We start from the raw sequence: 14,477 nt of genomic DNA on the forward strand, positions 1-14,477 counted from the left end.
CTTTCTTTTATTTCTTCCAGTATATGGCTTGCCTTTTCATTTTACTAATGATCTCTTTTGAAAGGTACAAGTTTTTAATTTTGATCAAGTCCAATTTGTTATTTTTAAAGATAAGGTAAGGACTTCAGTGTGTGGTCTGAGAAATATTTGTATGTCTACTGTTACAAATATACATGATTTCCTCTAGAAATATAAAGTTACGTTTTATGCTTAGGACATTCTTTAAGTCAATATCTGCTTTCACAGAGAGGCATAAAAGTTAATTTTTTTTCATATGAATGTCCAGTTGTTCCAGCAATATTATTTGTAATGACCACTTTTCTTCATTGAATTCAACTGACATCTTCGTCAAAATTCAATTGACCTTAAATGAATGGATCTCTTTCTGAATCTCCCCCTTTTAAAATGTTTTCTGGTTTATTAAACCTAGGATTTGGTTCTTGCATTGCTCCTATGCAGACCTCATCTCTACAACTAGACCATAAACTGCTTGAGGTGGATCAGGTCTTCTACGACTCTGGATCCCCTACAGTGCTTACGTAGTGCCTGGCCCCAAGGGGGTGCTCATATTTTTGTTTTTAGTAGCAGAATCTACATAACAAATAGCAAATGGTCACAAAAATATCAGGACTGGACCCATCCATGTTCTGGAAATGATATCTGACTAGAGTCACATGACTCAAGCACATGGAACTTGGCTAGCGATGATCGTAACAGCAGCCAACAGTTACTGAGCGATGGTTATATGGCTGGCACGTTTCTCGGTGCATTACCTAAATGCATGTGATAACCCCAGGAAGTAACTACAACGTCTATCCTCATTTTACAGATAGGGAGACAGGGGCGCAGAAAGGTTGGGCAGGTGCTCAAGCTGGGAAAGCAGAACTGGGATTCAAACCCAGGCAGCCAGGTTCCAAAGTCAGAGCATGAGCATACCACAATACTGTCTCTCCATAGGTAACAAAGGGGACTTGCAGAAGCTGGGCTGGGAATACCCAGGAGCCAGAGAAAAGAGCTACCAAACTGGCATCATTCTTGCGGTTTATGTGCAATGCTTACCTGAGCAAATATGTGGTAAAATACATAATCATTTCAGCAATTAAATAGGTTCTTTGGTTTCTTATGGTTTCAGGTGGTTGACTTTGCAATTTAAAATACATTCACAAAATGATTAGCTCAGAAAATGTCTGAGTCACTTTCTTTTCATTAGGTATCCATTTATATATATAATTAGAAATTTTCCGTATGTCTAGTGATTCTATCACAGAGATAAATTATTTATAATTTATGATGCTATAACCACTCTCACCTGGTTAGAGCATGATAAATCATTAACACCAACGGCAAAAGCAGAAGTCTCTTGACTTCACCACAGCCAGAAGTAAAAATATTAATTATAGCAGAGGGAAACTATAATTGCGGAGCAAATACTATATGCATCAAATATAAACACATACACTGTATAGGTTCCAGACTGGGCCTAGGCCCAATCTGTTAATAAAATTAAGTTTTAAAAGCTTGTTTCTGTGATTTCTGTTGTATAAGGTCAATAGGACAGAAGAACAGAATCACAGATCACCAAAATACACTTTGGCATCGAGCCTGTACAAGATCGGAGAGGGATCTAGAAAAATGACCCTGATAAAATAATAGCTGCCCTTTGTGTTCTTATGGGTTTAATTTTCGTCATAAATAAACATGGGGGTAAAAAGAAACACACATTGTTTCTGCCTGTGTAAACCCAGCGGTTCTCAGTCCAGATTTGATTGAACAGCAGGTTGTTCAAAAATTTTCTGAACTGTTGCATTATTTCACGCCAAGCAGCCCTCACCCCACCCCGGCCCTGCCTTAGACGCGGTTCCGAGGTGCTCCTTTTAGTCGGCACCTAAAACGTGGCATTCCTAGAAGACTCAGAGAGAGTGGTCAGTTTCTTGGGGCAGAGTGAGGGGACACGTGCTCATGCCCAGGACCCTGTCCACTTAAGAACAGAACTAGGTGATAATGCGGAGTCAAGTCTGCTTGGAACCTCTGGTGCCGGGGAGGCCACTGCTGTCTGTATACCCTTCCCCAAGAAAGGCTGCGCCATCTTGTACCAGAACGAGAAGGTCTGAACACAGAGTGGGTGAGGGTGAAGGGCGACAGGTGCCCAGCCACATCAGCCGAATTAACTCTGAAAGTCAACGGGATGACAGTTGTCCCAGGATGGCATAAGCCAGGCCGTGGATTTTGTTTTGTTTACTTTTATTTACCTAACTGATTAATTTTGAGGGAGGGCAAGTTGAGGAAGTAAAAGGACATCATTTTTTTTTCTCTTGGTAATCTAGAACCTGAGGCCTTGCGGGTTGCTATAAAATCCCCTTAAAGTAGCAAGCCCCCTATTCCTAAAAGTCAGGTGATTAAAAAAGCAAAAAGTGTGTTTGGCGGTGTGCAGAAAGCTTGAGTGTCACCAAGACGGGATCACTATGAAGCATCCGAACACGTACAAGTGGCACGTTACAAAGATTAACAGTAAAACAAAGGCTTACGGAAATTACAAGGCAAATTTCCCTGAAGTCTCTTAGTAGTTATTTGCGTCTGAAGGTGATTTTGTATTTTATGACACTATATTTTCTAATTTCACTGAAGGAAAGCTAACCAAACCGTGGTTTGGGTTTTTTTTTTTTTTTTTTTTGCCACAGCCTCAACAGGCCTTAGGGCTAATTCAGGCCTGGTTCACTGGCAATCAACTGTCTCAGAAGCCGCCTGCATGTTTAAATAGCTTCTCGCCTGTTTATTTTGCACTGTTTTATCCTATAAGCTGTCTCCAGGCCCTTCCAATATAAGCAGGAGGATTTAAATCTTAATAAATTGAGATTTGAATAACAGAGGCAATCTGGGTTTGGAGGTCTTGAATGAGTAGGATAAACATCTCTATTCCATTCCCAAGTTATGCATGTGCCGTAACACATTCTCCCGATCGGCATCAGTAATAATTAGAATAGTAACAAGAGCAGTAAGAAGGATAATATTTAGGTTTAAACAGCACTTTTCAGTTTATAAGGACTTTTACTTACAGCTTTTTTTTCTTTTTTTTTAAGATTTCATTTATTTACTTGTGTGTGTGTGTGAGAGAGAGAGAGAGCGAGCATGAGGGGGGAAGGGTCAGAGAGAGAAGCAGACTCCCTGATTAGCAGGCAACCGGAGGCGGGACTCGACCCTGGGACTCCCGGATCATGACCTGAGCCAAAGGTAGTCGCTTAACCAACTGAAGGCGCCCAGGCGCCCCTATTTACAGCTTTTCATTCTATCCTTGGAATAATTCTAAGAGGTAGGAAGAACAGGTGTTATGCCCACTTTATAGATGAAGAAACTGAGTCTAAAAGATTAAGACAAGCCCACAACAAGAGGGACCTGTGATGGCACTAGGACCAGAACCCAGTTCTTTCCAATGGCTTTGCCATAATTTGGCCAGAAGTATCAACATATGTATGCCAACAATAAGACCTTCAATCACATTCCTATGGAACTATTGGAAATACCTTCTTATAAAGTTTGTAACAGGGACACTACAGAAATCCAGAGTCATTTCTTTTTTAAAAAAAGATAACCCAAGGTATCGTTCATCGGGTCCATCAATTCTAGGATTGGAAGTGACAAAAAAGCAACGCTCGAATACTTTTCTCTAGCCTCCTGTTATTTTGACGGAAGACATAAAAATATATATGACTTTCTTAATTGTAATTTCACACCAAAATATTTATTCTGTCCTGTCATCTCTCATCACTCAAAATGCCGAGGAGTTGAATTCGTCGACATAGTGGAAGTCACATCACAAAGATTCATTCTAACATTAATAGAAACAACAACAATTAAAAAGCCTTACCTTGCAGCCTTCACATGTAATGACACCATAATGGATTCCTGATGATTTGTCTCCACAGATCTTGCAAGGAATAATTTCAATTTGAGCTGCAACAGAAGCACGCAACCAGTTAATTACATTTTCTTTTAAACACCTTATAAAAGCGTTCCCTGTTCAGCATTTGTATAGTGAAAACTAATAACCTGCTAAACATTATACTGCATTAACTATTCATTGCTGAACTGTGAGGGTCCCCCTAGAGCCCTGGACTAAATTATGGCTGCTCGTTATATAATAGCTTTCGGGTTATTAAAATGGGTCATTTGAGAAGGTGTTTAAGAACCCACAAGAAGACTGGAATCAGCATTTCAAAGCCTTCAAGAACTGGAAAGCTCGCAGTGTAGGCCTCAGAGCAAAGCAGATACTAAAACGTTTCCTCCGATCTCATTTTCCATCATTATTTTTAAAAGGTCGTAAATCTGTCTTGGCTGAGCATTGTAGCTCTACTGGTAGGGAAAAAAAATATATTCCAAAAAGTCAAGACTACTTAGGAAAATGATTCAATTCTAAATATTAATAAGTTACATATGCTGGCAAGTTAAGAACGCCTTAATCATCGTTTTCAATTAATGTAGTTGGCATGTGTTAAAAATCAGCCCATTTGTGTACGATCAAAACCTTTCAACCATAAAGTTAACAGCCTATCTGAATTTAATAATAGTGAATCCTGGCGAATAGTATTTGTAGTTTCTCAGTTCTTTATGTTGGAAACTGATTGCCTGGTACAGTGTGCATGTTTCTAATCAACTGATTACTTGAAGCTGCCTCATGTTGGAAGACCACCCAATCAGTGACTGATAGATATCACACCAAAGTTCTCGAATACGACAAAGCACATTTCTAAGCAAACACAATATACCTTGAGCACAGTTGGTTGGAAAGAACATCATTAAGGATTAAAAAAAATAACCTCAGGAATAATTAGGCAAAACAAAGTTCTTGGCCCACCTATTAAATATAAATTATATGTGAAACAAAGAAGACCAATACTGAGCTGTATACAAAGGATGGCGATGTTCACCAGTGAACCTGGAATGTTCCAATTATGCTAAGTTTCATTTTCCATGGTTCTTGCTATGGATATCATGTCAGATTACTAAATCACACACACAAACACAATTGTAAGAGCATAAGTGTACTTCATTTTCATATAGTCCCTACCTAGCCCCATGCCTTACACAAAGCAATGACTTATCCAAGGAATATGTTGCACAATGTAAGTAAAACACATATACGCACAGCCCGCTCCTCCTTCCAGTGTAATCCCACATCCTGGAATAATTTCCAGCCATTTACTTTGGATTTGATGCGATGTTTGCATTCAATACTCAGAAACAGTATACATTAAATTACTGGATTTAACCTCATTATAAACCGCGTGTCCCTGCTAACTTCCTTTCAAGGGGCCTAGTGCAAGTACTGTGGTGACTTTTAGGGAGTGCAAGCTATTCTAGAAGGAGAGTCCTTTTTCGTGTCTATCACTTTTTAAAAAAAGATTTATTTCCTTATTTTAGAGAGTGAGGGAGGGAGAGAGAGAGTGAGTGAATGCAGGGGGTAGGGGCAGAGGGAGAGGGAGAGAAGGGAGAGAGTTTTAAGCAGACTCCACACTGAGTGCGAAGCCTGACGCGGGGCTAGATCTCATGACCCTGAGATCACAGCTTGAGCCGAAACCGAGTCAGATGCTTACCCGACTGTGCTATCCAGGCGCCCTCATGTCAATTACTTTTAGTGTTGACACAGTGAGGTTCACCGTCCAGAGTTAGAGATTGTTCAAAATCTTACATCCAATATATTTCCCATAAGGAGTAAGCTTTCTAATACGTCAATAATGGTGTCTTTGTATGCCGTCTATTCTGAGTTCCACAGCTTAAGATGTCACAAGATCACATTTAGCAAAAATGATAATTTCTAAGTCTGCCTCATCCTAGTGTCCTGTTTGATTTCTTCAAGGAAATTCTTTTTGACATCTGAACTCTAACAATGCTTCACACTGATGGCCCCTCCAGTGTTTTTAATATAGTCAAGGCCAAGTTTTGTGTCACATATTGTCTGTAGTTCTAGAGAGTTACGTCCAGCATTGTCGAGACACAAAAGCCAAGCCGTGGTACAGACATTCTGAAAGGTGCTATCAGCTGAGAGTGACGGCCTGGATTTTCCCACAGGAATTAACTAGTCTGTAATGAGAACCAGCCTCCTCCACCCCAACCCCTAAGGAATAGAATAATTAGGCAACATAAAGTACTTGGACCATCTATTAAATAAAATTTATATGTGAAATAAAAAGACTTACTGAGCTGCTTTTGCTTATGTCTTACCTCAAGCCGTAATCACAGAAATCAGACACAGACAAACTTCGCTAAACCCTGTAGTTTAAGTCGGCATCAAAAAGATGTGAGGCAATTAAAGCAACCTCAGCACTGAACTTGGGCCTTTCAGGAGTTACCTTCCTTCCAGGTAACAATGGAGAGATCAAGCACATCTATTTAGTTCTTTATAAGATATGAAGGCCCTGGGCAGACCATACTGGGAACACTGTGTAAAACTATCCAGATCGAATGGAAAATAATGTATTGCTTGTTGTTCATTCTGCCTGGGCTCTTGGTGGATAATGCCCAAGAAGTGAAAGGACGATGTTTAAGGCAGGACCAAAATGCCTGCCCATGGCTGCTGTAAGCCTGCAGGTGATCTGGAGGTCTGGCATGGAAGGGTCTGTTCATGATGGCGGTGGCCCTGGGATCCTAGTCTGGCACTTCCACCCTTGGAATGACTCGTGGCCTGGCTGTGGGGGCGGCAGGTGGTGGTGGAGGGGAAGGCGGGAGGGTCGCTGTTGCACAGACCCAGCGTTTGGGGTCAACCACTGCATAGGACTGCTGGCCTGAGTCAGGCTCCCAAACTCGGCCTTGCTCCCAGGGGCTTCGCATCTGGAGGGCACTCAAGCTGAGAGTATTTCCCAAGATTTATGGAGGCCAAGATGCTTAGTATGAATGGACTCACTGTAGATTGACCTGTATTTCCAAGCAGGGGCCATGGGCCTAGACCTTTGACCCCCCACTCTGTTTGTGCTTAGCTCCTGTGGACAATGTTGGCCAAAGAATGGGAATTAGAAAAGCTGTGCTAGGAATCTCATGGTAAGGTGATGGGAGGGGTCTCCAAAGCAAATTTCAAGTATTCTGATTGGTCAGATTAAACTATTCAACTAGCTTACCCTCTGGGTTGGCTCTCTTATCTCAGAAGACAATTTCAGTTGCAAGTGCTCTTTAGGAAATGATTAAAATCCACCTGCTCCAAAAAGCAAACTCTCTGAATGTGATCTGATCACATGTGTTGGTATTTCCAGAAAGCAAACATTTGCAGATTGGACCAGGGCACTTACTCAACCTTCCATTTAATTCAACAATGCATAAAAGCCACTTCCTCCACCTTGTAGTCAATTTACAGAATTCAAATGTATCAATGAGAAAAAAAAAATGCCTTGCAATATTTTTTCAAAAAGAAAGCAGTTTAGTTCCCTAAATTTGAGTTTTCAGACCAACAAGAGGGAAAAGGACAAAAATCCCTTTGCCCTTTGCTTTTTCTATCCCTCAGGCTTTTTTCATTTTCTAACAGTGTTGTTTCTTTTCAAAATAATCTTCTTTTAACACAAATTATGAGTCTTGGCCCATATATATACTGCACACATTAACTCAGCCCGAATTTCAAAGGATGAGTTCTGTCAGACACCACTACTGTCACAAGTATATTGATTAAATTAGTCCACATACATATTCATCGCCCCAAAGAGGTTTATTGTGTAGCGGAATATCTGAAGCAAGACACACGCATATAATCATGAATTGGCTTAACAATGCACAATCTTGCTATGAAAAATTCTAATTTGCCCACATTTTCAGCTCTATTGCCTAAATAATTTGCTCTCTCATGCACCCTAAGTAATTCAAGCACGCTCTCTACACCTGCAGAGGCAAATTTCTGCAGTTTCAAGGAGCCGACAACAAGTGGCAGCGGGGAGTCAGGAAATCCTGGAAGCAAGTGTGCTAATTAGCCAAGTGGTCCTTGGGCTGGGCTGTCGCTTAGCATTGTACTTCTGTAAAAGGTTGGCTTTTTACTTTTAATTATAAAAGGGACAGGAACATGGACAATGACATTCTCAACACCTCATTTACTCCTCAGGACCTTTTTTGGGGAGATATCTTGGCCCAGAGGAAAATACCCATTTTCCCAAAGAATTAAAAAATACAATTGGACAAGAGTTGTACCCATTCTATGGGTGAAAGGTGATGTCATGATAATCTAATGGATTTTTAATAACCAATAACATACAACATGTACTTGGGCTTATAACGTGTTAGGCATGACAGCCATTCCTCCGATACCCTACAAGCGAGGGGCTCCCGTCATCATCATCATAACCATCATCTGCATTTTCCAGATGAGAAAACGGAAGCTCAGAGAGGCTAAACAACTTGCCCCAAGTCAGAGAGCCAGGAAGACGTAAGGCTGGGATTTGGGCACATTTTATCATTTTTGTTTGACTCAGTAGTTTTTTTCCCTTTTTCCCACCATACTTCACAGCCAAGGTAAATTGCTCCAATAACAACATCAGGAACACACCGCTATCAGTATGCCACCATTAACCTGGAACGCAAAGGACACAGCACACGTAATTTGGTTTAACTGACATAACTACTCAGAACTGAGACCAAGATATCTTTCTGGGAGTTACCTTACTTATTAGTACTTTATAACTGTAAGCAATCATCAACCTTCTAGACCATTCTTCTCCATTTTATAAAATTCCGAGTAGTTTTTGACCTCAAGATGACTGACGCCAATGTTTAACAATTTTTAAAGGCTGGGCAAATTACTTAACCTCTCTGAGCCTCAGTTTCATATCTGAAGATTCAGTGATACAATGTATAAGTGATGTAGCACGTAAGTGATTACTGTATACATGTATTCTCTCTCTCTCTCTCTCTCTCTCTCTATGCACATCACACAGTTGTTAGAAATATTTGGCACTCGGTAAGTAGTAGTTATTATTACTGTTATTGTTGATAAGAAATCCTGCCTTATAGCGAAATGAAATTCTTTTCTGCAGACTTTAAGCCCTTTCCAAAGTGGGGATAGAGAAAAGCTGCTTATCCTCCAAATAATATGACAGGCGGTTCCTACCAGCCACCACGGCAATCCTTTACAACACTGGCACTTAACTGCTACAACCCAGCAGTATATTGCAATCAGTCGTGGTATGTGTCCCAAGCAATGTGTTACTAATAATAGTAAAAAAAAAAAAAATAAAATTTTTATTGGTTCATATAAAAAATAAACTAATAGGGACCTACGGTTACCCCAATAATATCTTTCACTCTAGCTCACTTGCATAACCATATACTTTCTTGAATTGGACTGAACAGGGCGGGGTTACTGCTGGCTTGCCAGGAAATGGCCAAACCTTGGGTATAGCCATGAGGGTATGTGACACAGAGGAATGTTATGTACTTTTGTGTGTCTTGCAAAAACCGTCAAGAACTACTGCTTAAAAAAACAAAAACAAAAACAACTATCTTTTACACCAATCTGTTGACAGTCTTTCTTCTGGAGGGCTGAGAACACGGAAGACTTTTCACTTGCTATGTTACATATTCCTCCAATGTTTGAATTTTTTACAACCAGCATGTATTACTTTTGTAAGCAGAAAAACCAATAAAGATTAAAAAGAAAAACCCTAAGGCATTTGATTTTATTTTCAGTAAAATGGCTTGAGTCCTTTATGGATTAGTCACTTTATTTTATCCCCAGTTTAAAACTGCTGGGGTATTAAAGACTTCGGCACCTGGACGGCGGGCGGCCGGGCCTGCATGTCAAGGCCGGCGCGGGGAGAGCGGCGGAGGCTTCACCTGCTTACCCGGGGCGGCTTTCAAAGCTCCCGGCTTCTAGCGTTTCCTGGCCCCTCTGGGTCTGGCCATCTCCTGGTTCCAAGGACACTGTTCCCTGCCCAGTAGGGCCCCGCTGAGGGGCTGAAATTCACCTGGCTGTTGAGCCCGCTGCAGAGTAAGGGAGCCTCGCTCTAATTTGTTTGCCCAGATAAGCACCTCTTTTTCAAACCATCCTTGCCTGGGCGGTGCCTTCTTTATACTGTGCAAAGGTGCTGTGCGTCCTAGCGGTGAACAACTCAGGGAGCAAAATGCTTTTCCTCCACTCTCTCAGGGCTGCTGCTGGGGGCCACAGAGGATTTGCAGAGTGCTCTCCTTACATCTCCATGGTGGGAGGGGAAGAGACTGTGGGCTTTGAACAGTTCGGCACCTTCAGTTGTCCTGGACACATGGCTCGGGGTACAGCATGGCTATGTCCCACAGCCCAGGAACGTTCAATGATCCTTGGGGGGGGGGGTGGGGGGGTGCGGAGGGCCGAGTCCCACCTGTATACTATCCAAACTAGCCATCAACGTGTTCTGCCATTGTGTCCGCTAAATATATACTAATTATACTAGTATGTTTCCCTGATACAGTCTTTCCTTCTACTGATTCTGGATTCTTTCATAACAGTACTTAATCCTCACTGAACATCACCAAAGCAATTAGCCACCTAATTAGAAAAGCCCTACCCCTTTGATACAGCAGCCTCGTGGCCATTTCTGGCAACGATAATAATGTCTGATATTTGCAGAGTTCTCTAACAGACTTTAAAGTTTTTGTTCTCATTATTGTGTTTTGATTTTGGTGCTTGCAGCAGCTCTGAAGCAGGCCCCTGGGTATTATCATCCCCATTCCACAGATGCAGACAGTGAATCTCAGGAGGGTGAAACAGCTTCTCTCTGCCTGGATTTCCCAGAGTTTCAATGGTAGAGGCAGCCACAAATAAGACAGACTTGGTGTCTCTTCCCTATTCAGGATTATTTGATGCCTTTAGATTTATACTATCATCGATCTGGGGCTCCCAAGGGGAAATGACACGAGAGAGAAAGAGCTGCAGGCTGATTGAGCTAAGAAGTGGAGTCCGCAATCCTTCCAAGTCTCTCTCTGACCCTCCACTTGCTGGGTGGCCTCAAGCAAGTTACGTACACCTCCACTTCCTCCGTCTATAAAATGGGAATAATTCTTACCTCCCAGGCAGGTGGTGGTAAATGAATGCTCGCAAAGCTCTTTGAAGATGAAAAGACTTATATAAATGGGAAGCTTTAGGAAGCTTGGCATATCGTTCTTGGCAAGGACCAGGACGCTGTGCCCTCACTACCCACAACAGGCTCCTCCACAAAGAGAATAAAGAAAAATACACAGAACTGTAATTTTCATCTGCTAGCTAGACTTAGTTGTTTTTTTTTTTAATTGTTGGTTCCCCAAATGCCTTCCTGAGGGACTAATAGGTCCAGATGCTACGTATCTTAGTCTCAAGAAAAAAAAGAACACGTTAGATGGAGAAGTCACCACTCCAGAGCAGCTGTCACAAGCAGTCACCAAAACGAAACTTTCACCAGGGCTTGTGCTGTCTTGTGGAGGCATCGTGGAAAGTGCAGGATTCCCACATGTTAAACCATAAACATACACGTCACACTGTGACATTCTGAGCCTTGGTATTAAGCTGATGTCTGACTCAAAGGAGCTTGTCGAATGAGACCCATTAAAAAGAGAAAAAAAAGTCTTGCTCCGTATTTGACGAAACTGCTGTATCTCACCTACTTCTTTAATTGTAGTTTCTGCTGAAAACTTAACAGCTTTAAAAAAATGATTTTTTAAATAAAAAGTATTGCCTGTACCTCCAAAATACATACACATAAACACACCTCTAACAGTCAAGAGAACAAGCATTTGCAAACTTAATCTAAAATAAGTCAAAAGCGGAATTTTGGAACTTGGCTATTTCCTTCAAGACTTTATACACGTACGACTTCAGTGCAGAAGAGTTAAAACACTCGGCCAGAATCCCCTCTATGAATTCAGAAAGAGCTTAGCTGGGCATGCAGGAAATCTCTGAAGAATAAGGAAGACAGGCATATCTTCTCATGTGGCTTTCTGTGAATATGCAGGTAGTCTGACAATGGGAACTGAATATTAATCCTTTGTAATACGTTCCTATCCTTACTAGATTAAGCTTTCTAGAGAACCTGACTCACATTCCCCGATGCATACATATCTCTGCTAAAAGCCCAGTCCAAAGGAGCACTTCTGTCCCTAGACAGGGAAATTCTGTCCAACCAGGGAGAAGACAGATTTTTCATACAGAGGAACAGTGGACGGCTTTGATGTTTAGATCCAGTTCTACCGAGAACTCTCCTACTGCACAGGAATGTACAAAACACCTGGGTTTAAGGTAACTGACTTTTTACCTCGTTTGGTAACTGCCCGATAACCAAATCAACCTTGCATAAAATACTTGAACAGCAAGAGAAGCAGCTTCTCTTTAGTCATCCAGTGGACAAACACTGAACAAATGCTCACTCCATAAAAGACGATGGCATTAATATCAGCAAAACGAATACCTCTCTCTTTTGTCTTCCCTAATCTGAGCTCTCTATCACCTTTGTAAATACTGAGGCATATTTGTTGTTGAGAACGTGCGGGGTTACATACAATCAGGGACCAAGACAAAGGTAACTGGCCATTTGGCCGATTTTTCTCAGTTGGGATAAGGTTCCTCTAAGATTCTAGAATTAATGACATTTCTTTTCAATACTTAATTACTGAAGATTTTCTAGGACCTTAAGATCAGAAATACCTCATAAAAATTCTTCTCTTGAGTCTCTCCGTGTGTATTAACTGTCATTTCCTATTAGCAGGAAAAAGAATTCATTTTATTTCACTAATTGGTTAGATTCTGATCAAGGTAAACCCCTAATAACTTCTTTTCCAACAACAGATGTGTGTCCCTGACATTCTTCTGGACCATACTAGGCCGAAAAGATGTCATCTGTCACAGAACTGCATCTAATCTTTACTCTCGATCAACCTCACTCTAGATACCAATTCCTTTTTTCCCCTAAACAAGAACAACTGCACCCCATTTAGGTTAAATCTTCCTCTGCTTGCAGTTGTGAGCAATGGGGTCAGCTCTTTGCTTTCATCATCCGAAGTCTGTTTTTCACAACAACAGAGAAGAACATCTTTAAAGCCAAACCAAATCTGGAGATCTTATCTAGTTTCTGCTTAGCCCAAAATATTAGAACTGCTGCATTTTATGAAATAATCTTACTTTACACAATTACCCCTGAAATTCTCACACCTAGCATTCCATTTGGCAGCTCTCTTAACTTCATACCTGCTTATGCATACCTCAGACTGGCCTCATTGTACCATCTTGGTATCTCAATGCAGAAGCTTTTATTTATTTTTTAATAGGTACATATAGCGTTACAAAAATAAACCGACCTGGTGGTTCAATCACCAGCCCATGGACAGAACAACCTATTGACATAGAAATGGATCTTATACCAAACAGGACATTTGTATAAATCTATTTGCTCTATGGCTTCATATGAGCCCCATCCATTGTATACTTAGCATATGGCATCACAGTTTACTGAATAAATCAATCAAAACATTGTTTGCCTCAGAACACTCCTTAAAGTGCTAACATCTGCCTAAAAAGTCAGTCGTTGATTGCTAATTTCGATCGTACAATTTCTATGACCCCCCTCCCCACCCCAATGGTGCTACCACAAAAACCCGCTGGACTAAGACATGCAGAAGTGGGTTAAAATAACAAGAATCAGGTTACATCATCGAAGTTTACCAGGCCAAGGACTCCACTGCTTCTTTCCGTTAGCTTGGACTGGTTTTTCGATCAGTTACTATGCACTGAATAGTAGATTATGTCATTTAAAAAAAATTCTCTAATCAAACCAAGTCTGGATTCATGGCAGAAGATTGAAAATAACTTGTAACTTTAAACCTTCGAAACACATTTAATTCCTCCATAGTATGCCAAAGAGGACTAAAATGACAATGCCTCCATAGCCACGGGAACACAGGTCGGTGACACCAGAACTTTCTCGGTCCAAGGACCCAGGGTGAGGATGGTAAGAAGGATTATCCCACAGCCCCAATCCCCTGCTTCACCTCTGTGCTATTTCCCACTATACAAAATCTCCCTAGAATTAATAGGGAGAATGGAGCTTTGGACAACAAGCCAGGGAAAGGTCTGGTTTTTATTAAAAGTCATAAGCAAATTATTCAGACTTGCCAGAAGCAGAAGTGTAGATGTTGTCATATTAATCATATTAAGACTGCAAGATCTTGAAGGATTAGTGACCAACTCCTGGAAGAAAAATTCTTCAGGGTTCTCCACCTCTAATTTCTAGGACATAGCCAGTGACATCTAAACCACCAATATGTCAAGTTCTGGATTGCAGTGCAATAGTAAAGTTTTTATTTAAAGATTTTTTTATTTATTCCTTCGACAGAGACAGGCCAGTGAGAGAGGGAACACATCAGGGGGAGTGGGAGAGGAAGAAGCAGGCTCCCAGCGGAGGAGCCTGATGTGGGGCTCGATCCCAGAACGCCGGGATCACGCCCTGAGCCGAAGGCAGACACCTAACGACTGAGCCACCCAGGCGCTCCTGCAATAGTATTTTTTTGACAAT

The 14,477-nt window shown here is 41.3% G+C and overlaps 1 protein-coding gene across 3 annotated transcripts in view; it reads right to left on the reverse strand.

Moving 5' to 3' along the window:
* The window catches only part of RORA (RAR related orphan receptor A), a 700,240-nt gene that overhangs the window by 37,431 nt on the left and 648,332 nt on the right, over positions 1-14,477 (reverse strand). For all 3 annotated transcript variants that reach the window (XM_026518610.4, XM_057306299.1, XM_026518612.4), the window contains one exon: positions 3,863-3,948. In XM_026518610.4, the coding sequence (XP_026374395.1) occupies positions 3,863-3,948 (86 nt within the window). The remainder of the gene's footprint in view (positions 1-3,862; positions 3,949-14,477) is intronic.

This window comes from Ursus arctos, unplaced genomic scaffold, assembly GCF_023065955.2.
Source record: "Ursus arctos isolate Adak ecotype North America unplaced genomic scaffold, UrsArc2.0 scaffold_36, whole genome shotgun sequence".
NCBI classification, from domain to species: Eukaryota; Metazoa; Chordata; class Mammalia; order Carnivora; family Ursidae; genus Ursus; species Ursus arctos.